Source organism: Schistocerca gregaria, chromosome 1, assembly GCF_023897955.1.
Source record: "Schistocerca gregaria isolate iqSchGreg1 chromosome 1, iqSchGreg1.2, whole genome shotgun sequence".
NCBI classification, from domain to species: Eukaryota; Metazoa; Arthropoda; class Insecta; order Orthoptera; family Acrididae; genus Schistocerca; species Schistocerca gregaria.
In genome coordinates, this window is record NC_064920.1 from 906,522,115 (window position 1) to 906,549,395 (window position 27,281).

The following is a 27,281-nucleotide window of genomic DNA, read 5'->3' on the forward strand; positions in this document are numbered from 1 at the left end:
TACGTATACTGTCTTTCATCTCGCTCCATATGTTCGCCGAAGAGATGTGCTGGGTAACTGAATTTCTACCAATCCTGTTGTGCATTCGTCGTCACACAAAATCTGTGGAGCATTACTTTTTATGATCTCGTTTCAAGCTGCCACAGTTTCTTCAGTGAAGCCAGAAAGGTTTACATTCGAACTCTGTTAGTCATCGGATTACATCTGTTCACATGATGCATCTGTCTCCATCCAAACAAATCTGTCTCGATTCCCAATGCTCTTCTTTGATTACGCCCTAGATTCTGATATGCATCCCAGGCGTTTCAGAAGTATTGCTGTAGAGATCCTGCAAGTGATTAATAAGTAATCTCTTCCGTAAACGAATTTTGATTTCCAGGTATTGCACCAGTGAATGGTACCGAGTAGTTTGCCTTATGTATAACTGAGCGCCTGTAATCGCTCCACTTCATATCTACACGCTTGGTTAATCAGGAGGCGATATGAAATGTCCGGCCGCAGTTGTGATTCCATGACTGTTTTAGGCAATTGCTATAATATTTTTATGCTTCGTGAAGTGCACAACCATACATATTTATGCATTTAGGCCTGATTAGCAAGCTTCAGCGACTTTTTGATCGTGTGTCGCGATATGACTGAAAATAATTACTGCTGCTTGCGAGCATAGGCTGAATGTTTGAGCTTATATCAGTGCATCCACTTTCGAAGTTTTGAGGACATTCAGCGCCAGTGCCATGCATGTACCATTAATATTACTTTAAAATATTTACCATCACCCTAACCAAATTGAACTGGTACTTCCGGCTGAACAATTGGCGTCTCTTTATCTTCGTACAAAACATGAAGTTGTTAGGTCAACATGTTTTGTATATTTATTGTCCGTTACTTACGTTGGTTAAGTCACTTGTGACCAAATTGTACTGTGGCCGTATTTGCCACTGAAAGGCTGTTTTTAGTGTCTGTTACACACGTTTCATTGATCTTCTCTGGTGACTTACTGCTATCGCTTCTTTAAATATTAGTTGTGCTGGCACTTTTTGAAACTGGTTCGTATAGTGCACCAGGCTGTTGCATTTCAGAGCTCTTAAACCAAACGTGCCACGTTTACAACTGTAGATGTGTGATTTTTTTTTCGCTAATTGAGTAGCCACCAACTTGGCGATATACTGGATATATCTTGGAGAATGAAGGTTTGCTACTAACTGCTCGTAAACACAAAGAGATTTTTTTTTTTATGCACTATGGGACTTAACTTTTGAGGTCATCAGTCCCCTAGAACTTAGAACTACTTAAACCTAACTAACCAAAGGACATCACACACATCCATGCCCGAGGCAGGATTAGAACCTGCGACCGTCGCGGTCGCGCGGTTCCAGACTGCAGCGCCTAGAATCGCTCGGCCACGCCGGCCGGCTCGCCATGTTTACATCCTCTCAGAATTATAAGACTGTCGTCACCAGGTGACAAGTACTTCTACATCCACACTCGGCAAACCACCTCACGGTGTACGACGCTAAGTTTCTCTGGTATCACTAACATCCCCCCGCCATTTTCCATTTGCGAACGATACGTGAGAAGAATGACTGTCGATAACCATCTGTATTAGCTGTGGCACCGAGGTGTTCACTTCACGAAACTTGCGTTAGAGGAATAATATGGTGCCCAGCTCTTCTTAGAACGTACGCTCTCGGAATTTCAACAGTAAACTTCTCTATGTCAGACAACGACTCTCATGTGTCGTCTGCCACTGAAGATTCTTGAGCATCTCCATAATGATCTCGCAGTTATTAAACGATGCCGTGTCATTGCATACCCCTACTCTTTCAAACTCCTCTAACTCCAACTGATAAGGATCCCCGACTGATGAACACCACAAGAGTCCATGAAACAACTAGTAGTAAGTCACATCTTTCGTGGATGAATTACATAGAGTTTTCCAATGAATGTCGTCACGTCATCTGCTTTTCCCAGAATTAGTTTTATGTTGTCATTCCATTATCCGCAGTTTTTTCTGCGTTTCGCTATCTTCCTGCGTTGCAACCTTCCTATCGACATCAGCATCGCTGCGAACATCCTCATTGAGCGTGTCTACTATATGATTTACATATACTGCAAACGTATGCTGTAACACTCCCTTGGGGTACTCCCAAAGTAACATTACAGTTCTCTGTTTCGTCCCGTTAAGAGCAACGTGTTGAGTTCTGTCTGTAAGGAAGCCATGAATCTAGGCACAAACATAGTCCAATACTCGGTAGGGTCGTACTTTGCTCAGTAAAGTACAGAATTGTAAGGAATGCCTTTGAGAAGTCGAAGAACACACCATCAACCTGGGCTCTATTACGGATGGCAGTGTGTATTTCATGAACCAACAGAGCGAGGTAAGTTTCGCAAGATCTCTGCCTATGGAATCCGCGTTCATGTTAACAATGAAATTATTAGTTCTCTAAAGACGTCAAAGTGCATGAGCACAAAACACGTTCCGTAAGTAGAGACAGGAACAGCACTGGCGTGCGTTCTCCTGCCGAGACTGCTGCCTCAGCTCTGTTGGCTTTCTCGTGCCAGTAAGCTACGCATGCGCAGACGGGGAGCACGCAGCTCTTCTAGTGCGCATGCGCTCGGCCGACGGCGTGTGTTTCGCGTGCCGCATGCCGCGTGCTCAAAGTGCGTGCCCGCCTCGGTGGCAGTGCGTGGTAGACCGGAGGTGCGAGGTGCGTGGGTGCGTGGCGCGTGGTGTCTCGGAAGAGCGGCGAAGCGCGCGGCGCGCCGGCTGTGCTGCGGTCAGCATGGGAGGCGGCCATGGGAGCCCGGCTGTCCAAGTCCAGCCGCGTGAGTCCGCCTGCACGCATCTGCTTGCAGTACACTCAACAGTATACATTCTCGACTTGGCTATAGTTCCTCGACAGTGTTATGGTCGTGTTACAGAAACATAAAAGCGTTACCAGGTGCACTCACACATGTTTACTCACCGACTGTCATTTGCAACAGAGCTATTAACGAGCACGGAAAGTTACGATTTCCTCTTTGAAATCATAGTCCACTAAACGTGGAAAGTGTAAAAAGTTCGACTATAGTAATCAGAATACACATCTGTTAAACATAGGTCTTCTGCGTCATATAGCGTTGTTGTTGCTGTTGGTGGACGATAAAGAGAAGGATGGAAAATGCACGTACGGAAATCTGCGTAAGACGGACTAGTAGAAATTAACAATGTTTTACGCTGACACTGCGTAAATTTCTAAGGAGCGCTTACCGATGCTAACGACCCACCGGTCTCCGTACACAGTAACAGCAGCACATTTTTATTATTATTTGCAGCCACTCGTCCTCGGTTACCAGTTTAACGCTGCTTATCTGGTGCTTGAGAGTAACAGTTGTTCGCCACTTGGCCGGCCGATGTGGCCGAGCGGCTATATGCGCTTCAGTCTGGAACCGAGCGACCGCTACGGTCGCAGGTTCGAATCCTGCCTCGACCATGGATCTGTGTGTTATCCTTAGGTGAGTTAGGTTTAAGTAGTTCTAAGTTCTAGGGGACTGATGACCTCAGATGTTAAGTCCCATTGTGCTTAGAGCCTTTTGACCATTTTTTTGGTCCCCCAACGTTCCCCAGCTAAAGTGGTGCTCCACCCGTGAAAACTAAGATGTCCACGCAACGAGATTGTTTATCCTGGTGAATTCAACTGTCATGTTCGGTGTTCGTCTTTATATGGCATGTGCTGGCTTTCGACTGTCGTGCTACTAAGGACCACGAACTGCGGACGCATGGAATACATTTCGTGTACAATGGAAAACAAGATTAGTTAGTAAATAGGTAGTTGAAGGCGACATGTTGAAAGTAATACGGTAGCTATGACGTGTTTGTGAGGACGAGTAGCGACGACTAAACACGTGACTGCTTTCAATGGTGAGTATTTTACTGGTATTGCGGCAGGTTTTACCGGTGCAATAGCGACGTGCGCACTCAATAGCTTCCGAGAATGATATTAACACTCGGCCGCGACAATCGATCATTTAGTGTAAATAGAGGCTACGAACCGGTAGGAAGTCGAATGAACATAGAACAATTTGCAGGGAGAGTAAAATGGTAATTGAGATTTATTGGAAGAATTATGGGAAAGGGTGGCGCCTGCACAAAGAGGACGGCGTACGATATCATCAGTGACCTATTCTTGGGGTACTGCTAGTGTATTTGGTATCCTTGCCAGCTTGAAATAGAGGAGGAAATCTGATCGGAGGAGTTGTGCGGCAATGTGCTTTGTTTATATCTGTCCGCACCAGCGAGTACGAGACTATTAGAGAGATGTTGACTGAGTTTGTATGCAAATCTTTGTGAGAGGCGACGTTCTTTTGTCAAAGTGCGATGGGACTCATTAGCAAGATAAATGTTTCAGACAAACTGTACAGCAATTCTGCTGTCTCCATCACAAATATCGCGGAAGGAGCACACGCAAGCCGCTTCTTACCATATCCAGTTTTATGAGCCGTGCTCTACACGCAAGGGGGCGACGATTCTCGCTGATGACGTGTTATACCATCAGAGTTTTCGCGTATGCAAGGGGTAGACCAACGGCCAATCTGCACGAGAAATCGCGTGATATGCCACGATAACTCCCGGTGTTTTGTTTAATAAATTACGGCAGCACGCCGTTCTTCATCATAGGAGACAGCACGGCAGCAAACTGTCATCATTGCCAGCCTTCTGGCTCGTACACGCTGCCTCGTAAAATTGCTGCCCACGGCTGGATGTGACACAGACGTAAAATATTTTCTTCCTTTTGAGAAGGGTAACTTTTAAACAATTCTGTAACAAGACATCGACCGAGGTGACTAGAGGTAACGCACTGGATTCGCATTCTGGGGAACGGTAGTTCAAATACTCGTCGGGCAATCTAGGTTCAGATTTTCCCTAAACCATTTAAGGCGAATGCCAGGATGGCTCCTTTGTAAAACACACGGCTGAGTTCCTTTCCCATCATACCCCAACTGTGCACGTGTTCAATCTGTAATGACACCGTCGCCGACAAGACGTTAAATATTATAACCGTGGTATTGATTTACATGTTAGTCTGATGAAAATCATGTAACCTTTCACCGAGACGTTTAAGGCGGTGTGAGGCAACTCAGGAGCTACTCTAAGAAGGAGCACTGTCTGTCGTTACGTTTTCCGTGCCAGACACTACAATTGACGTACTCGTTGTTGACTACGGCAGCATGACATGAAGAATTTGACTGGCCAAGGAATGTAATCTAGATTTTTTCCAGTGCAGTGTCGGTAGGAGGCGACCGCTTCAGATGCTGTGAACTGCCTGTTTCACTGTAGCTGTAGTATGTACAATGCATGTACTAATTCAGTCTTAATGTACACTTCTCATCCAAATTGATTAACTGACCCTGCGCTAACGTGACTGAATGGTAGACGTGACAAAAGGATTGCAATGTAATACCTATTTGTAGACCTGAACTATAAATAACCATTTGAAATGATCTCGGTGTACGTCAAACAGCCTTTCAGTATCTATAAGCCAAAACATTATGACCTTTGCCCACCGTGACGTTAGATGCCGCCTGGTGGCGTTTCGGGCACGTGACGTGGTGATTCAAATGGCTCTGAGCACTATGGGACTCAACTGCTGTGGTCTTTAGTCCCCTAGAACTTATAACTACTTAAACCTAACTAACCTAAGGACATCACACACATCCATGCCCGAGGCAGGATCAGTGATGTATTTAGTTCCACAAACGGACAAACAAGCTATTAAGCAGGTAGTCACAATCTTTTGGTTCATCAGTGCATAATTTTTAAAGCATAACTGATTAAAAACACTTCAGTGATGGTGGTGTAACCATTTGTTTTTTCGGTAACGAACGCCTTTGTTAAGCAATAACGTGTAACTCAAAACCTGGTTTATTGTATTTTGTGTATAGGAATTCATTGCTTATAATCCTAATACAGAGACTAAAGTTTGGAATTATTGCAACAGACTAAGCACGGAATACAAAAAAAAAAAAAAAAAAAAAAAAAATGGTTCAAATGGCTCTGAGCACTATGGGACTTAACTGCTGTGGTCATCAGTCCCCTAGAACTCCTTAAACCTAACTAACCTAAGGACAGCACACAACAGCTAATCATCACGAGGCAGAGAAAATCCCTGACCCCGCCGGGAATCGAACCCAGGAACCCGGGCGCGGGAGGCGAGAACGCTACCACACGACCACGAGCTGCGGAAGCATGGAGTACATTTCGAGTAAAGTGGAAAACAAGATTAGTTAGTAAATAGGTAGTTGAAGGCGACATGTTGAAAGTAATACGGTAGCTATGATGTGTTTGTGAGAGATGCACGGTTCTAGGTGCTACAGTGTGGAACCGCGCGACGGCTACGGTCGCAGGTTCGAATTCTGCCGCGGCATGGGTGTGTGTGATGTCCTTAGGTTGGTTAGTTTTAAGTCGTTCTAAGTTCTAGGGGACTGATGACCACAGCAGTTAAGTCCCATAGTGCTCAGAGCCATTATTGAGAGCTCTACGAGCGCCCCCCCCCCCCCTCTCTCTCTCTCTCTCTCTCTCTCTCTCTCTCTCTCTCTCTCTCTCTCTCTCTCTCTTTCTCTTTCTCTTTCTCTTTCTGTATGGTATGTGTGTGTGTGTGTGTGTGTGTGTGTGTGTGTGTGTGTGTGTGTGTGTGTGAGTGAGAGAGAGAGAGAGAGAGAGAGAGAGAGAGAGAGAGAGAGATAGAGAGAGAGAGATATGAGCCTTCTTGAAATTTGTCTTCAGCACTCCTGAGAGATAACTGAAGTCCTGTCTGGAACTTAAACCTGGGTAGTTAAACATCATGGAAAGTGCAAGGCTAGGGAAGGTAAACTGGCAGTACGCAGTTTTAGACAGTTGCTCTATGCTCGTGGTCGGCTTGAGTAGTTGAAGTATATATGTTGCCTATGAGAGCTAGAAGTAAGGGTTCGGATGTCCGCCCAACACACTTTTTAAAAAATCAACACAAAAAATTCATTATTTTATACGCTCCAATACAAAGAGAGATTTTCATTTAAGAACCTGTCTTTTTGTATTTGTGTAGTTAACATCATTAATCGTAAGAGAGTGACAAGGAAACCTGTCACAAGACCTCCCTGCATTTTCAATAAATGCAGCCCTTTTTTCGTTCTAATTACTGAGAGTGCATTTCGCACGCAGGGAGACCCGTTCCGTGATAGGAGCGTATCGCTGGCCGGTGTTTGCGCTTGTCAGAGTGTTGACTGAAGCGGGAGACTGACGGGGTGGTATGGGCGCCAGGCGGGAAGCGGCGCCTACACCGCTCTGTGCTCTGTGGCGCAGAGGAGGCAGCTTCTGCGGGGGATAGTTCGTCCCAGCTCACTAGTTTTATGCGTATAAACTGGCGTGAGATGTATTTATTGCGGTGTACCCATACTGGGTATGTATTCACACATTCTTTTGTGCTTCAAATAAGAAACATTGAAACTTTTCAAGAATGTTTTAATGTTACAGAAACCTGCATAGTTTTTTTTTGGGGGGGGGGGGGGGGTTACACCTAAAGAGTACCTTATAGTAAGGAAAGGCATTTTATTTGTTTATTTTACATAATGCCAAATTTATCTGAAAGGAAAAACAAGTATGTAGATGTAGATGTAGATGTAGATGTAGAAGCCAACCTCGGGGAAGTTCAGTTTGTATTCCGAAGGTAAGCAGGAACATGCGAAGCAATAGCGAACCTACGACTTACCTCAGAAGATAGATTAAGCATAGGCAAACTTATGTTTAGCATTTGTGTTGTTAGGGAACCCTTTTGACAGTGTTAACTGAAATCACCAATTTAATTCAAATGGTTCAAATGGCTTTGAGCACTGTGGGACTTAACTTCTGAGGTCATCAGTCCCCTAGAATTTAGAACTACTTAAACCTAACTAACCTAAGGACATCACACACATCCATGCCCGAGGCAGGATTCTAACCTGCGACCATAGCGGTCGCGCGGTTTCAGACTAAAGCGCCTAGAACCGCTCGGCCACACCGACCGGAACCAATTCAGTATTGCAGGTAATTGTGAGGGGTAAAAACAGTCGAGGGAGACCAAGAGATGGGTATGGTAAGGAGATTCGGAAGGCTGTAGGTTGCAAATTCTACTCGGAGATAGATCACCATGGAGAGCAGCATCAAACCAAACTTCAGACTGAAGACAACAACATCTGAAATCCATACATAAAACAGTATTGCAAGTAAGATAAATAAGCTATAAGGCTGATCGAGAAAACCGTTGTAGTTCTTGCGATGCACATCCAACAGAAGTGACTGAATTTGAAATCATTACTCTGTGAAAAGGACCTGTGATTCACGTATTTTCTGACAACCATTTGTGGCGAATATTATGATGGTTCAAACTTCTCCCCGTAATCTTTTTCATCTTTCCATCCCTAGTGACCCTCGTTCTGATGACGCATGAACTCAGACTGAAAGCAAAAATTCTGATTTTGCGAAGAGAACTTATAGATCGTGAAACTACATGCAGATGAGATACTACTCATTACTGAGAGTGAAGATGATCTTCAGATGACAGTCTATAATTTGCAACAGATAACATTAGAATATAACCTAAAATTGTCTTTAAATACAATACAACTGATGGCATTTCATGACTTACAACCAGTAAGATCAAAGGTAGTTTTGAATAATAAAATTTTGGAGCAAGTTAAATATTTTAAGTATCTAGGATACGGCTTCGCAAATGAGCATATTTAGGACGTGGAGAAAACATTAAATTAATTGGAACGATTGCAAAAACACAGCAGAATAAGTCCAGGTTGGAAACTAAACTTATGAAAGCGAAGAATAGGTGACAACAAGAAACCAGGAAAGTAGAGTACACGACTGTCACATTGGCTTGCATGTCGATTTGTCGTCAAAGCATTGACCTTTGGTGTGAATTTTTGCGCTTTGTCTGTTTTTGTTGGCTGCGTATTGATACAACCAAGTTTTTGTCATCTGTGGTAATATTTTTCAATGAAGAACTGTCTGCGTTTTGAATTACAATCAAGTCGCGGCAGACGTCCACGAGTCGTTGCCTTTGTTTGGGCATCAAGATGTGCGGGACAAACTTTTCAGGCACTTTCTTCTTCTTCTTCTTCTTCTTCTTCTTCTTCTTCTTCAAAACATTCCGGAGAATGTCTTGAACACGATACAGGGATGTCGCTCCATTCCGTCTGTGACACCAACGCTGGCACAGTACGGCCGCATGTGCACTACTTGAGACCGTCTGCTCACAACTGGCTGGTCGAATGCACATCTGTTGTGTACAGTTGTCAGTTCTAGCTGCCTCCTTAGTTCCTGCGGCGATGTTACTTGTACGCCAGGAATAAAATGAGTCGCGGAACTTTTTGGACGAAACCTACGCAGAGATGAAAAGGCTTTCACGGAGAGTGTAGTGAGGAGAGATGCAGCAAACCAGTATTTGGGCTGAAGACCGCAGCTACTAGAACAACACTTCTGTGGCATTATGTCATTCCAGTCGACACATTATTTTCACTCTATGATAAGGAAGGGAAAATCAAGTAGTCAATCTCTCTGCAGTTCGCAAATTTAATTCGGATTGTCCTGTTCTACTTTATCCAGTGTCGAGCAGGGTGGCGCACTGGAAGCGCAGTGGACTCGCATTCTGGAGGATGTCAGTTCAAATCCCCCTGCAGTCATTCATATCAGGGTTTTTCTGTGGTTTACCTAAATCACTTCTGGCTAATTCTGAAATGTTTCCTCCGAAAAGAATGCGGAAGATTGTCCTCGTCGTCGACGGGATATTACACACTAACTTCCTTCATTCCAGCTTGTCGTCCTGATTAGGTTCCACGTGGCTGGGCCCGTAGCTGTGCTATTCATTTTTGAGATGAAAAGAATCCACCAGACAGCTACAGTTTCTTTCCGTACTTTATTTGCAGATCGGTTTCGGAAAGTTTATTTCAGTTTTCAGTGTTCTGTGATGTATTTCGTTTCTGGGCCAGGGTTGGGGAGCCGCCACATCATTTGCTCAGGCTGTCATGGGTGGCCAACGTTGTCGTTAATACCGGTGCGTGGACTTGAACCGGCAAGTTTGCTGCATTTCGCAGGTCTTTTCTCAATGCATTTTCCTGTACACATTTCTAATCAGGCTGTTAGAAGCGTTGTCGCCGTACAACCATGGAGGTTGTACAGCTGCCTTTTCCCAGCAACTCGTGGCAGCAGCAGCCGTGCCCTCTTCAGTGATTGACGCGGTACGCTGTCTGTGCCGCCGCCGCCACCACCACCACCACCACCACCACCACAGGCTTTGATGAGGAGCCGGTGGCTGCCTGTGCATAGCAGCCGCTTTCATGTCCTATCTTGGCAGCCTCCGGTCGCCGCCACACAGAGCCGACGCCCTTCCCTTTGTGTCAAACGCTGCCGGTTCGCGACCCCGCCAGCGATACCACTGTCTGTCTGCCTGCACTAGCCTACGCTACGCGTCTACGCGCCCATCGCGAGGAAAACAGGACTTTATATCATCCTAGGTAGCTTTATTTCGTCCAGTCCGGGGTATAAACTGTCTGCCCCACGACGACAACACGTGGCAATTTTCCAGTAGTAGCAAGTATCCTCGATCTATGTCATTGGAAGAACAGTAAGTCACCTGTAAAAAGGTAGGAGAGATGTAATTTGTGACACTTAACCACCTATTTTTGTATCGGCGTCCTTGCTCAAAACACAAAAGTCTTCTTAGTTTCCTGTAAAAGGAAGCATTAGGGTAAAGTTAGAGTTTACTGTTCAATCCAGAGCGAAGTCATTTGAGAGGGAGCAGTACAGTAGCGCAGCTAACCAGGATCGAGGAGGAACTTGATCCAAGGTTATTGATAGAAAGAAATATTCAACATTGATGTAAAACGATTTATGAAAAGTTTAAATGAAGATTGCGTTTTCAGTACAGAATGTTGCTACACCCGAAAATAGGAAAAGGGAACTTCTTGTCATTAAGATTTTTGACTTCAGCGTATCGAATTCTTTTGCAGCTACTTTAACATACAGCGTCTCTTTAACCTCTCGACTACAAAGAAATTCCATATGTCATATATTGCAGTCGAAATTTAATTACTGAGTTCTAACTTATGCAAAATTCAAAAATTGTTCAAATGGCTCTGAGCACTATGGGACTTAACATCTGAGGTCATCAGGCCCCTAGAACTTAGAACTACTTAAACCTAACTAACCTAAGGACATCACACACATCCATGCCCGAGGCAGGCAGGATTCTAACCTGCGACCGTAGCGATCGCGCGGTTCCAGACTGTAGCGCCTAGAACCGCTCGACCACTGCGGCCGGCTATGCAGAGTTTATTGTTGATTATAGACCTTGCCTGTTATTTGTAAAAATAGACTGGTAAGAATGTACAACGCGCATAGTCTTGGCAAGCGCTATGGTCACAAGAACAAAGATGACCACACCACTTGCCACCGGCATAGTTGTACACTTTTGTTAAATGTTTTTGTACTGTCACTGGTGAGGCATATCCTCGAAAGGTGTTGCTAATTAAACATTTTAAGTAGTCAACAAATTTTGTGACTCGTAGCGGTATTTATGAAACATTTCCATAATTTTTAAACACTCACAGTAGATTAACAGTTAATATGTCTTTAAAGTGATTCAGTTAACGCAGTCAAGTTGTTCGTCGAAAAATCTCTGTTCCGATTTATCGCGTGCTGACAATCTGCACTGTGCCATTTTCCATCTCCCAGTTATGGTTGTAAGAGAAAAGAAATGTCGTTAATATCGACTCTTCTTTTATGGCACCACGAACTGTTATTGCTGACACCTCACATGTCTCACATACAAACCTATCTCTTTATCATCTTTAAAAGAAAAGTGGGAAAAATAAACAATACAATAATGATAGAGAAGACAACGAACGTACTGACAGTACGAAACACATGTCTACTTGGACTCGCTGTGAATAAGACTATGAGAAATCGTAAAAAGCATCAGGACAGTCAAGTTCCCTTAGGCGATAGAACACGTTAGGCCAGCAAAGCTTATCAAATGCAACAGCATATTAAATAGTGACTGTCGCCACAGGAACTCTGACTAACATAGCCAACAGGTCACTGGTCTTTACCACTGTAATTTTCACCCGCCGGCGACCGCATCTTCGAGACAGAATGGTTCTCCACAACCGGACCTTAAACTGGACGGATTTTATGAAATACCTCGGACTCATTCTAGACCTGTAATTCCCAAAGTTTGTTCCGCCGAACCTGGTGTTTCGCGAGAAGTGAATAAGTACTCCGCAAAAAACTACTAATAACGTGGCTTTCCTTTCGAAATTTTTCCTTATTTTTTAAAAATTTTATTGTAATTTCTGCGTCATTAGTTATGTTTTAAAAACTGAAGTAATTACTAAAAATAAGCCTTTCTCATTTTGTGAAAAATTATTAACCTTCAAAATAAACAAGGTGTTCCATCAAAGTAACAGGATTCTCAATGTGTTCTGTCAGAGGAAAAGTTTGGGAAACCCTGTATTAGTCAGCGATCTGCTCGTCAGACCACAGGTCAGGGAGAAGCTGGTGAAGCTGTTACAGCTCTTGCGCCAACTCTATCCACTGCTCGCTAACACCCAACTACTTAGCAGAACTAAGCTATGACTGTGCTCAGCAACTTTCTGCACGCGCCAATATAAGGCTGCTAAACGCGGGACACTGTCAGGCTCTTCAGACTACCCAGAGCACATGCTCCTCCATACTACTTTATGTACCCAAGTGGGCCAGACTCTAGACCTTCTCTGGCCACTCATAAAGGATTGTATCCAAGCATCAACCAGAAGACTTCTCGACAAATTGAAGAACTTGGCCCAACATCAAGGCACCTAGAATACGCTGGCTCCGTGGCATCAGAACGGTGACACAGGGTAAAGGTAGGTCGTGCTATGGCGAAGGAGCCTCAGTAAACGACAATAAAATAAGGATAAAGTAACCACCATCATGGTAGTGTCTAGGGACCTCTGAGCCCAAGACCGTGCTCAAGAGCAAATAAAGATGAGCCTGAATCATTCACCTACATGCCCCAGAAATCGATCCACATAGGTGGTAGAGCTTTGAAGATTACACAAGTAAGGTCCCCACGAACTACTGAGAACAGGATTGATCTCGCGATCCGGCCGCTGTCTAGGCATTTCAGTCCGGAACCGCGCTGCTGCTACGGCCGCAGATTCGAATCCTGCCTCGGGTATGGATGTGTGTGATGTCCTTAGGTTGGTTAGGTTTAAGTAGTTCTAAGTTCTAGGGGACTGATGACCTCAGATGTTAAGTCCCATAGTGCTCAGAGCCATTTGAACCACTTGATGTCGCGAGCATACATAAGTACCAGCAATAATTTGTTTGACCTTTACTTCATGCACGTCGTCTGTTAATAACATATATTTCATGCGAATCTTAATCAGGTGTGAGCCGTAGCAGCATTCAAGAAAGTAGATTCGCTTTGTGTCGCTGCTGCAGATATCCTGTGGTGGTCGTGCGAGGATCACCTGTCCCGGAGCACCTACACGGTTAATGCCGGTAGTTAGTTCAGGAACAGTGCCTCGCCGACTTAGCTGCGACGATGAAGGGCGCGCAGCTGGTCGGGCGGAGCTGCTACCCGGGTGTGCGGTGCATACAAAAAGCGGGCGGATGCGCGCTTCCTTTTTGCCGCGCCTGGCCGCAGGAAGTGCGTGCACCGTGGACAACCCTGCGGCCTGCGCAGCCGTCTGTGACGTCACCCTTCGCCGAAGCATTGCCCTCGCAGCAGCCAGTCACTCGTGGCGCGGCCGCCGTTCGCTGAGCGCTAATGAAACGGACCGATGAATACACTATAAAGAAACTGTACTTGGCTAACATTGTGTCCAAAGGCTTCTTTAGTTAAACGACAAAATACTATCTTGTGGAAAGAAGTAACTACTATACGGGCTTGGCCCGTTTACACTGCTTTGTGGTCGATAAACACTTCATATTGGCCACTGACATATTAGTATTTTCTGACTGTTCATATAGTTCATTAAAATTTCCCTAAAATTCTTGGATATTAAGGCTGCAAAAATTAACAGGGATACCACCCTTACAATATTGACAAAAATGGCGATGAATTTATTTTAAAACTAGGCAACAATATTTCCGTTACTATGCACAGCGAATTCTAGAACACCAGACATTTGAGTAAATTTCTTGAGGATGATTCTGAGCTGCGGAATGTCTTCATTAATGTTACTGTTAAGACAAAAACCTTAAACACTAGAAAAATAAAAGACACGTTCTGGAAAGGAACCACATGCTCGTCTTAATAAACCAGCACATGATAGTAATGGGTAAATTGGGGGGTTGGACAAAAAAATAGACATAAGAATGGTTCAAATGGTTCAAATGGCTCTGAGCACTATGGGACTTAACATCTATGGTCATCAGTCCCCTAGAACTTAGAACTACTTAAACCTAATTAACCTAAGGACAGCACACAACACCCAGCCATCACGAGGCAGAGAAAATCCCTGACCCCGCCGGGAATCGAACCCGGGAACCCGGGCGTGGGGAGCGAGAACGCTACCGCACGAATAGACACAAGAAAAATATGTTACAGTGTCTAATACGGCGGCTTTCAAAACCGTTTCCAGTCGTCTCGAAATGGTTGAACACAGGTGTTGTATGGTTTCCAAACGAATCTTATAGCATTCTTCCTTCGAAACAGTGGCAAGTTCAGGTAACGACGGTGGATGCAGATAGCGCACTATTATCTCCAAATTAGATCACAAATGCTCAGTAATACTGAAATCTGATGGCTGTGGAGCCTAGGGGAGATTCAACAGTTCATCGTGTCCACAAAACCAGTCGTGGGAGATTTGAACTGCGTGAACAGGGGTTGTGTCAGCATCACCATAGCGGGACGAACATCGTATCATGGGATGGACTTGGATCAGCCAAAATGGACACACTGTAGAGTAATTATGGGTCCCATGGGATTCCACGATTTAGCCATCAAATCATCACCGAACTCCCTCCATGTTTCACTCTTAGGGGTCTGGTCGTGGGTCGTGCTCGGATAGCCAAATTGTAAGACGATCGCTCGCGATAAGCGGAAAATTCGGGTTCGGATCCCTGTCCGGCACAAACTTTCATTGTCGGCATTCCATTATACAGTTGATAGTCGTCCACATTCGAAACTGCGAATACATTCTGTGTGTCTCAAATTCACGTTACCTTAGATTGCCAATTATCACATTACTTCATGCATTTTAATAGTCATGCAGCTACCTGAGCAACAAGAGAATCACAGTTAAAACGTACACTCCACTATATTGCTACCATGGCCTCTCCCATTATGGCCCTTGTCACTTCCCGACGCCCGATTCTTGTGCCACAGTTACAATAGAGAAAGCATTTTTTTCAAAATTACAACAAATGTACAAATTCCGCACATTCTGGCATTCTAAGATAGTTTTAAATGCTAAATGTAATTGTTGTTAATAAAATACAATTAATTCTCTTTTACTCAAAATCTGTGACGCATTGACACCATCATGTTCACAAAACCTAAGAGCTCAGAATTTCCAGTGGAGACAACTGACGTGCGCAACTAATACATTGAGATCTTCAGACTCTAGAGGTGTCGCCTGCTAAAAGTTACCGGTAATCTTGAAATGATGTAGTGTGAAAGGTCACATTTGCTTGGAATTGAAGAACTGCTTTGCCTTATTGTGAGGTACAGGTATAGCTCATTTCTATTCTAAATTAGAATATACTGCCTAATCTACAGTTTATTAAATAACTGCTGATATTCTGAACACGAATTGCTCGTGAACAACAAACGCTACTGTTGAAAGTGTCTACATTATGAAAAAAGTTTCATGCGTGTTAGTTCGTAACAGCCTAAGCGGTATGTGTCAGTGACACTCGAAACTGAATGCTACTGTTCAAAAAATGGTTCAAATGGCTCTGAGCACTGTGGGATTTAACAGCTATAGTCATCAGTCCCCTAGAACTTGGAACTACTGAAACCTAACTAACCTAAGGACATCACACAACACCCAGTCATCACGAGCAGAGAAAATCCCTGACCCCGCCGGGAATCGAACCCGGGAACCCGGGCGCGGGAAGTGAGAACGCTACCGCACGACCACGAGCTGCGGACGAACGCTACTGTGCTCACTGTGTACTGGCAATCAGCTGGTGAAACACCCCGCTGTCGCTTCATGGTGCCGATCGCAGGGGCTGGGCTGCGGAACAGCGTTTGGCTCATGACTGCAATGGCGCCTCTGACCGAGCATTTAATAGAGTTTCACGTGTCACATGAAAAGTTCACAAAGCTCTCGTTTTTTAATCGTTATTTCCTTTAATAGTCTCGTGTTATGCTAAAATGGCCAGTGATGCCAAATGTGTCGCAATCGTCGCCTGCTCAATAGCATTTAACGTGTATGCATCCGGACAGCTTTTAAAGCTGCACGTCGCTATCGCACCGGTAAAACCTTCCGCAATACCAGTAAAATACTCACCATTGAAAGCATTCATGTGTTTAGCCGTCGCTACTCGTTTCAGCAGATACCTCTTCATTCGTTTAAGGGATGCACAAAAGACTCTGAAATTCCCATTTTCTAAGTGTACAAAAGAGTAAGTCAAGCAGAAGGTATGTCATACCCGAAGTAGTAAATTTTATAGACGACACACAATACGTATTATTTCCCAAAAGACTGAAGACTTTCAAGTGACTTTTTTTTGTTCGCCAGATTACTTTGATATCTAAAAGGTAATCATGATTAAATATATAACTAAGTAGTAACATATACATTTGAAATAATTATGGCTGCCACCTTCTTTAACTTTTGACCAATGCTCATACCCTATTATGGTACAGTCCTGCACGTATCCAACAAAATTATAAAGTTATGAGTCTGTGCCAATAGCCAATTTGTATTTCATTTCTCCCTTTTATCTAAGCAAAAGCTGGGCCGGAGTTACACTCTAAACAAGCAACACTTGAAAAATTTAATTTTAAACAAACATTTAGCGTAGCCAGTCAAAGTTAAAAACAGAGAACATGAAAATAATGCAATTACCCTTTAACTTAATGATAAATGCAATTTCTATGGAAACAAAGCGTTATAGAGAGAATCAACATTGAAAACTTTTTTTTTCAGTGTCTTTTTTCCTTCTTCATTTTTGAGGAATATTTAACAGACCGTTTTGATTCATTATATTTGTTAACATCCAATATCAGTCCCTCTGATTTTTATTGGAGTGTTGCAGTTTTCAGTGTCAGTTATTGGTGTAATTTCAAACTTATAAAATAAAGGTGGACTGGTAAGGTAAGGACCGTGATAAGACACCCTAGACCGCGCGGCCCACCTAATTTTCAACATTCTTCTGTAGCCCTACTTCTCAAATGCTTCTATTCTCCTCTGTTCCGGTTTACCCACAGTCCATGTTTCAGCGCCGTACAGTGCTGTACTCTAAACGTACATTCTCACAAATTTCTTCCTGAAATTAAGACCTATGTTTGAGACTAGTAAAATTCTCTTGGCCAAGAATGACATTTTTGCCAGAGCTAGTCTGCTTTTTATGCCCTTTTTGCTGCGTCAGGTGTGGGCTATTTTGCTGCGAGGAAGCAGAATTCAGTGATCACTGATTATTACCTTAAGATTCTAGCTGTTCTCATTTCTTCTACTTCTAATTACTTTCGTCTTTCTTCGATTTACTCTCAATCCATATTCTGTGCCCTTAGACTGTTCATTCCATTCAACAGACTACTTCTTTACTTTCACTGGGGATTCCACTGGAAAAAATACTTTATGGATCATGATCGATCGCTAAATCTCCGAACTAGAAATCAGTAATACTCTAGGATCAGCACCTCCACTCCAATGAATCTACGATTCCTGTTATCTGAAGTGGTGCCGATGTCCTCCTCCGATTTTGTAGCTCCAAAATTCACCATGAAAATTACTTCACCATTCAGGCCTTTAGACGAGCCATTCTCGCAGCATTGACCATTTTTCATTCGCACTACTAACATTCCAGTGCGAGACGCTGCTTCCTTTTGGGGAATTGTAATACCCTCTTCTCAGATACGTAAACCACAACAAGACGATTTGTGGTACCTATCACTTGAATTTTTAGGACTCATCGGTTAATAAAAAGATAATCACAACGACAAAAGTAGGCTTGTGTTGTTTATTGATACTTTTTCGTCTCAGAATTTCATCTAAACAATTGCTTAAGAAAAAATCACGTTACAGAAAATGGTTTTGATACTAAACCAAGAGCACGCCAGGCCAAAACAGTTGATGACAAAAGTTCACATAAGAGAACTCGAATAGAAATTCTGCTGGCCCAAGAGCTAGTTGCCACATGTATACGCCCGCATTGTTGACAGACCAAGTTACTTCCTATATTCTCGACACTCTCCTGTGCTATAATACGATTGTGGAGATTAAGCTGCATATCTGTTCAAAAGTTTGATTCCAACAGGTGCTGGTGGACACTTGCCATCACGAGAAAAAGTTTTTGATTCGGTCTCGTAATCCTTTACTAAAACCACTTTAGGAGGATTAGGAAAAGACCGCTGCATCATCGGGCTGGAAGAATCCATAGCCACGGGACGAGCGCACTGGCCCTGATGCGAAATAATGTGCTACAACTTTGCTCCGACAGAGATTCGGCTCACCAGTCAGCCAAAGAGGCATCGCCAGAGTTGAAACTATATTTTGGAACCACAAAAAAATCTTGTGTACAACCGGAAGGCTTGCTCGCGAGGTAGTTTTTAGTATCTTTGAGCAGGGGAATCCCCAAGAGTGCAGCGCGGCGGGCCGTGGCGGTGGCGTACGGCGAACTGCCGTGACGAACGGCCATCCGTCTGACTCGACACGCAGGGCCGCCAACCCCCGACACCAGCGTTTCGTTTCCTGTTGTAATCGCCCGCGACCACGAGGGCTTTACCGTGTCACCCTGCGAGCGGGCGCTGGACTGGAATAATTTCTTCGACGTTATCTGATCTCGGTCCGCATTTAAGGCACACAGACGCGACATTTTGGAATGCTGAACAGCATTTTTTACGTCTCTTTTTATCGTGTAAGCCGACACCACTCTGATTTTGGTACTTAAAACCCGCTGCGTTTCCTGCAACCATCTGCAACAGACTGCTGCAATAGGGAGTGCAGAGCATATAAAAGTTTCTGAGGTCTAACTGTTAACATTGCTTCTGTAAGTTTACAACCTGTCCCCTTATGTGCAGTATCCATTTAGCGTATGACAGGGCGCAGAAATCATCCAGTTTGAGAGGATCAGAAGTGTAAAAAACTGTGTACAGGGCTCACATTTAGCCTATACTCAAATTAGAGTGGATGAAATCAGAATGAAAATATTGCTCGCTTCCGACTGAGCACCAAGACATCGCCATTCAGATTTCACAAACTTTGTTATTCATGAATAAGTGAAGCTGGATAACTTGTATCTGGACAGGAAAAAATTATAGACCACCGGAGCCTTCATCAAAGATAATCGCGGTATCACAGGAATGCTCTGTGAAGTTGCCTTCACCGCGTAGTGTCCAGCAGAAGGGATTATAAAAAAACTTGTTGTGCACCGTGTGCTTTACTTTAAAAGTATTCAATTGACAGACTGTCATTCGACCACATAAGGCATCGGCAGTGGCATCTGACACGGAAGACAAACAACTGTGTACATATCAACGTCGACTACACAAGTTTTGTACGGACTACAGTACGAATATGATGTTAGTTACGTTCTGTGTACGTCTATATCAAACGACGTGTGTGACGTCTATGAATTCTTCTTGATAGTTAAATTGATGTAGTTATGGAAAACATGTAACCCAGTGGATATATACAATGTAATTATAATTGTAACCTGTACATAACCATGTCTACATGATCAAGGTAGAGTCCATTATCTGCCTTACCTCTGTGGTCCATAGATCGTAGTGTGTACAGGTCACAGCTGTAAAACGCTGAAGGGGCACACTTCGTAGTCATTCGTACACTTCCGTCACAGGATGAAACCATGGAACTGGTGATCAGAGCAAAGAATCTCATAGTACAGTGTCTTCTTATCTCTGAGACCATACCGAAATACATCATATTGTATATGACGTTTGGAAAATAATATATAACACTGGAATATATACATAATACATCCGTTGTAGACTATATTGTGAGGACACTATGTTGTGAAGACTGTGACTGTTAATTAAAATAAACAAGTACAAGGGGCATTCAATAAGTAAGGCATGACACTTTTTGGTCTGCCAGTCTCGGTTGAAAAAATGGGGAATTTGTCGTGGAACATCGCGAAATATTCGCGCTTTAGCCCCTATAATTTCCTCAAGTTCCGATTGGTGGCGGCGCTATACGCAGCCTTCAAAATTGTGACTGTAACGAAGGTGCGTTCCAGGCAGAGAGTTTTTATTGAGTTTTTCCGGCGGAAAACCGCAGCATCGCAGATATTCATGGGCGCTTGCAGAATGTCTGCGAAGACCTGGCAATGAGCAAAAGCACGGTGAGTCGTTGGACGAAGCGTCTGTCATCACGGCAATAAGGTTGCGCAAACCTGTCCGATCTCCCGCGTGCAGGCCGGACGCAAACAGGGAAACAGCTGAATGTTGGCACGTGCAGACACACTCACTGGCGATGGTCGCACAAACACCTCGCTACACAGCTGAACGTCTCTGTTGGTTGTGCTCACATACTTGTCAACCATTTGGGGTACTCAAAGATATGTGCCAGCTGGTGTCCACCCTGCAATCCGGATCTCGCGCCTTCTCCTTTATGTCTGTCTGGTCAATAGAGGATGTACCCTGCGGGAAGCAGTACGTGGATGATGAGGAAGTTATTTATGCAGCAAGACGTTGTCTCGATGTCGAATACTAGTGTGGTACGGTGCGGGTATACGAGCCGTCCCAGTAAGGTGGCGTAATGCTATTGCACTGAACCGTGATTACACGGAAAAATAAGGGTTTGCAGCCAAAAGCGTCGGGAATAATATGGTGTATTGTAATCTTCAATAAAACCAAACTGCTTTAAGAAGAAACAGTGTTGCACTATTTACTTAAAGACCCTCGCATTATTTCTGCACCAGTCACAAGATTTTTTTTTTTCATCCACTACAGGCTTCACTGGTTAACCGCCGTCATCATGTGTGAGGCTCGGCTTTTCTTAGTGGTAATAATTGGTGAGTACTTGCTGCGGCATGTGAAGTGGGCAAGAGATTCGGTTTGCAGATTGCACTATGACTGTTAAGAAATTCTCGATTCTGAACTACTATGCCAACTCGCATAAACTTGACAGCGTGACCAGACTAATCACTGGAAGGTGATTTAAAACGAGCAGAATCCTAGAAAGAAGTGTTCCAGCAATAGAATCACGGATGAGACAGCTGATTTAGCCATAAATGTGACGCACAAGAGCGTTGTTAGGTGCTTATGAGAACAATACTGCACTGATTTAATATGTTCATCCGTGGAAGAAAAAGTATGCGTCATCCCCCCATATGAGCAAAAACGCAGAAAACAATAACAAGCTTGCGTAGGTTATGCGGCAGCCACACAGCTGTTAGCAGCGGGGGTGGGCCTAACAGGCCGGATTGGCGGCTCCTTTTGATCCTATTTCTGCTTTGTAACTGCACATTCAGAGGGGGCGCGTTCGCCATTCAGCGGCGCCATCCGATCGCATAAGCCGACAGACGCGAGGCCGAACATGTCAGTCACCATGGCAACGGCGGCGCCGCCGAGGAGGCGAAACGAAGCCACCTTACGCGGCTGGCTTAACTTCAAAGGCGCCCTAAGCAGCTGGGTGCGGCACGAAGTAATGAAGGCGGCGAGGCCCGCGGGAGCGCCGTCCCTGCCCGGCTGCGTCACGTTACAGCGACAACGAGCGCCTTCCGCAGTGCACGCCGGCCGGCCGATTAGGCCCACCTCACATGCCGAGCGTCTGGAGCAGTACAACTGTTACAGTACTGCAGTGCCTGCTTGTTCCGAAATACGATGAGGTCCTCGGACCGTTTAAGACGAGAGCTCGCGATAAGCGGGAATCTGGGTGCGAGTCATTCCATTCTACAGCTCACGGTTGTCCATATTCGCAACTGCGAATACGTTTCATGTAGTCTAACTATTGCTTCGGTGGGAAAGCGCTTCAGATCCCTGTCTGGCAATCCTGACATACACTACTGGCAGTTAAAATTGCTACACCAATAAGAAATGCAGATGATAAACGGGTATTCATTGGACAAATATACTAGAACTGACATGTGATTACATTTTCGCGCATTTTGGGTGCATAGATCCTGAGAAATCAGTACCCAGAAAACCACCTCTGGCCGTAATAACGGCCTTGACACGCCTGGGCATTGAGTCAAACAGAGCTTGCATGGCGTGCACACGTACAGCCGCCCATGCAGCTTCAACACGATACCACAGTTCATCAAGAATAGTGACCGGCGTATTGTGACGAGCCAGTTGCTCGGCCACCATTGACCAGACGTTTTCAATTGGCGAGAGATGTGGAGAATGTGCTGGCCAGTATCCAGAAAGGCCTGTACAAAACCTGAAAAATGCCGTCGTGCATTATCCTGTTGAAATGTAGGGTTTCCCAAGGATCGAATGAAGGGTATTGCCACGGGTCGTAACACATCTGAAATGTAACGTTCACTGTTCAAGGATCGAATGAAGGGTATTGCCACGGGTCGTAACACATCTGAAATGTAACGTTCACTGTTCAAAGTGCCGTCAGTGCGAACAAGAGGTGACCGAGACGTGTAACCAATGGCACCCCATACCATCACGCCGGGTGATACGACAGAATGGCAAAGACGAATACACGCTTCCACTGTCCGTTCACCGCGATGTCGCCAAACACGGATGCGACCATCATGATGCTGTAAACAAAACCTGGATTCATCCGAAAAATGACGTTTTGCCATTCGTGCACCCAGGTTCGTCGTCGAGTATACCATCGCAGGCGCTTCTGTGTGTGATGCAGCGTCAAGGGTAATCGCAGCCATGGTCTCTGAGCTGATAGTCCATGCTCCTGCAAACGTTCTCGAACTGTTCGTGCAGATGGTTGTTGTCTTGCAAACTTCCCCATCTGTTCACTCAGGGATCGAGTCGTGGCTGCACGATGCGTTACAGCCATCCGGATAAGATCCCTGTCGTCTCGACTGCTAGTGATACGAGGCCGTTGGGATCCAGCACGGCGTTCCGTATTACCCTCCTGAACCCACCGATTCCATATTCTGCTAACAGTCATTGGATCTCGACCAACGCGAGCAGCAATGTAGCGATACGATAAACCGCAATCGCGATAGGCTACAGTCCGACCTTTATCAAAGTCGGAAACGTGGTGGTCCGCATTTCTCCTCCTTACACGAGGCATCACAACAACGTTTCACCAGGCAACGCCATTCAGCTGCTGTTGTGTATGAGAAATCGGTTGGAAACTTTCCTCATGGCAGCACGTTCACGTTGTAGGTGTCACCACCGGCGCCAGCCTTGTGTGAATGCTCTGAAAAGCTAATCATTTCCATATCACAGCATCTTATTCCTATCGGTTAAATTTCGTGTCCGTAGCACGTCATGTTCGTTGTGTAGCAATTTTAATGGCCAGTAGTGTAGTTTGAAGGAAACCTGGCTTGAGTGGTCCTACGACAAGTTTTGTTCAAAACGACATAACAATTGCATTTTGCTGGGCCATGACTAAGAGTTCCACGACGTGTAGCTAGGTGGCTTCCCAAACACATTCAGCGAACAGCGCCGACCCGAGCGGTTCGAGTTGTCTTTGGTGAAGGTATTTCACCTTTTGATTCCGTAAATTTACTATGTTGCCAGGGACGAGTCGAAAAAAGATCAAGTCCGTTTTGTTTTAATAATAAGTCTGCGACTAAAAATACGAAGTGTGGTCGTAAAATAACGGGACGATTACTGTAAAACATTTTATTAAAAAAAACATTCATATTTAATTACTTTCACTCACAATATCCTTTCCTCCAACAACACTCCATGCGAATTTTCCCTTGATGGAAACAGTGCTGGAAGTCTTTTTCTGTGATCTCCTTCATGATGCGTGCCGCTTTTTGTTTCACTGCTTCATCGGACCGAAATCTAGTTCCTTTTAACGAAGATTTGAGCTCTGGGAATAGATAAGTCACATGGTGCTAGGTTAGGCGAATAAGGTGGGTCGTCTGACACTGGAATGCTGTACGTCGCTAGAAACATCTTAACAGAAATTCGGTACCTACTGATGCGTTGTCTTGGTGTAGAACGCATTACTTATTCCTAAGTTCAGGTCGTGTTTTTCTTATTTTCTCACGGAGTTGAGCAAGAACCTCAAGATACTATTGTTAATTAATAGTTTCACCTTCAGGACCCCCACTGGAGATTCACAGTTGATCATCGCTTTGGATATTGATTTGCTCATACGAGCTTTTTTCGCTCTCGGCGGGGATGGGCTCTTGCATAACATGGATTGGCGACTAGTTTTTGGATTATAAGTGAAAAAACCAAGATTCGTCGCATGTTAACACTTTTTCTAAGAAATTAGGGTAGTTTTCAATCGTATTACTGTCAGTACAAACATTTTTACCAGCTGTTTTTTTGTTCGATCGTGATAATTTTCTGAATCATTTTCGCAAACACTTTTGCGATGTTAAATTGGTTACGTAAAAATTGCCTTCAAGCACTCTTTGTCAATTGCTACAGTTTCAGCAGTCGATTGAATACTCAACCGACGGTCTAATCGCATCAGATTACCTATTTTTTCGATATTTTCATCCGTTTTTTATGTTCAGATCAAGACTATATGAAAGATGAGGAAGAGCTCCCCAGTGAAATTTCTGCAGCGTACTCAAAACAATTTTGACAGAATGTGGGAGAAGCAACCGCAAACATTTTTCCATGAAGGCATTTTCATGTCTGACAGTGGGACACATGTCATAACAGTTATAGCGGTTACTTTTGAAATAATAAACAGTTTCTGGATTATAAGTGAAAAAACCAAGATTCGTCGCATGTTTTCCATTCGTCTCGTTTAAATTTGACTGCTCTCGAGATGAGCAATATTTTATATCGCCAAGAAACACAAATTAAACGTCTGCCGCCTCATAAATTTCATTTTGTTGATGTGTAGACTATGCGCGAGCGTATGTTGATGTCGTCGTCATGATCGCAGTTGCTGTTTTTATCGACGACTACGTAACAAATACTCCAGCACCAACGGGCTGATGATGGTGTTATAAAGTTGTCGACAGACGGATGTAAGCTCTGTTACTAGGTTTCATTAAAAAAAAAAAAATGCTTGGACAGTTTACGCTACTATAGTTCCCGTTAGCTAAATCATAACGCGTTAGTTTCACACAGTAGTCCTTTGATTACCGATGACTTTGTTTACCTGGTTTGACCTCGTCTTACCTTGAGTGGATCACAAAGATTTGTTTGCTTAAAGTTTGATGGAGACAGCCCGATCTGGAAACAGACTCACGTTCTGTAAGGCTCCTCTGGCGAATAACGCTCTGCAGTGGGAAGCGGCGATCTCGTGGGCTGCGGCAACTGCTGCTCAGGTAATAAAGCGGAGATAAAAATTCATTCTTTGCGTATGCAAATTTTTACGGCAATGGAAGTTGCGAACGGCGAGCTGTTATCCATGCAAACCGGCGGTCGCGCGCTGGGGCGCACGAATTACCGGAAATCGTATTAAACCTGGTGCCTCCCAAAGGCGCTCTGCCGCGTCAGACTACGTGTGCGTCCGCGGCTTCGGGGTACAACTGCTCCGCCACTGGAGTGCGTTATCGTCCATCTCTACTTATGCGACGCTGTTTTGCCTAACTGAGGCTCGTAAAGCAGTTTTCCAGTCGCCGCTGTACCTCAGGTGCTCCCCAAGCTTATTACTTAAAAACCAGCATATCTCACGAGATTGCTAATCTCAGTATTACCTTCGTTCCGAGAAGGGCTTTGCTTCTTCTACTATAATTCACATCTTACAGTAGATATTTCAGTGTTTCGTTTAATATGCGCTGTGTTGTAGTTAAACGGATGGAGAACCATGCCATTCAACTGGTTTTTACAGTTTTCTGCTAGCGATATTGGCGCTCCACTCGCTACTTGTCCCATTTTTTAGTTGTACTCAATGTCTTTGTGAATTTACTACTTGTTAAAAATTACTCTCCTTCTGTCAGTATGTTATGGCTGTGAGACATGGAGTATCCGAAAACAAGACTTCCACAAGCTCCTTGTTTTTGAGAGAAAAGTGCTTCGGAAGATCTTCAGTCCGGTCCTGGATGCAGATACCAGGGAATGGAGGATCAGACACAACCAAGAGCTTGAGGAACTATACCAGCAGCCCAACATATCAGGAACTGTCAAAGCCAAACGAATGCAGTGGGCCGGCCATGTGGCCCGGACAGAGGATCACAGAAGGCCTCGGAAGCTCCTAGATTTCACATCTACAGGAAGGAGACCTCCAGGCAGACCCAAGAAGCGTTGGAGGGATGTACTCCATGAAGATTTAAACCAATTGTCAAGAGATGCGGACGGATGGCGGATAGCAGCAATGGACAGAATACAGTGGAGGAGGAAACTTGTAGAAGCGTGCGGTCCACTGGGCCTGATCACGTCGTAGTAGTAGTAGTAGTAGTAGTAGTGTCAATAAGTGGATCTCGTCGGTTATAAGCCCTGTTCTTGCAGCAGGATAATTTTCTATATAGTTGGCCATTTATCCGCTTGTCGAAACGATTTTAATTTTACCGCAACAGTGACAATTCGAAGGTTAGTGCAATTTTGAAAATCGTTTCAGTAACACAGTTACTGGCTTCATAGTGTGTTTCAAAGACTTTGCATCAAAAGTCTATTGAATTCGCCGGTCCAGGCATGACAAGATTATGTTGAACTAGCAGGTTCTACTAACAAGGCGTGCTGCATCCGCATGCTATCTACCCCCGTAAATTTATCGAATAATTTCCAGCAAGGAAACCGTAAGAATGAGTGCGTATAAGCGGAGAAGAATGTTTTGGAAGACTATCAGGAACTCGACGTATCCCCTTTGACGTGGAGCAGATCACTGGATCATAGGCAACATACATTGCATACAGGGTGCCTACGTCCTCCCGCTTCTCAGGACCATAATCAGTAATAAGACGCCTAGTGTCAATAGGAAGCCAACATTTCGTTCCCAACAAAATTTGTTCCCCATGACATGATCTATCGGCCCTAGACGTTTGATGCAAGAATTTTGAAACACCCTGTGCAGGTACTTTCATTTGGCAACCACAA

The 27,281-nt window shown here is 44.4% G+C and overlaps 1 protein-coding gene across 2 annotated transcripts in view; it reads left to right on the forward strand.

Annotated features, from left to right (window-relative positions):
* Nucleotides 1–27,281, forward strand: part of LOC126274704 (uncharacterized) — a 1,213,049-nt gene that overhangs the window by 1,008,933 nt on the left and 176,835 nt on the right. Inside the window, exon 1 of one of the 2 annotated variants that reach the window (XM_049977136.1) lies at nucleotides 2,621–2,826. The exons of the other annotated variant lie outside the window; for it this stretch is intronic. Coding sequence (XP_049833093.1) covers nucleotides 2,797–2,826 — 30 coding nt within the window. The 5' untranslated portion in view covers nucleotides 2,621–2,796. Of the gene's footprint in view, nucleotides 1–2,620; nucleotides 2,827–27,281 lie in introns of those variants that run through there. 2 annotated transcript variants of the gene reach the window in all.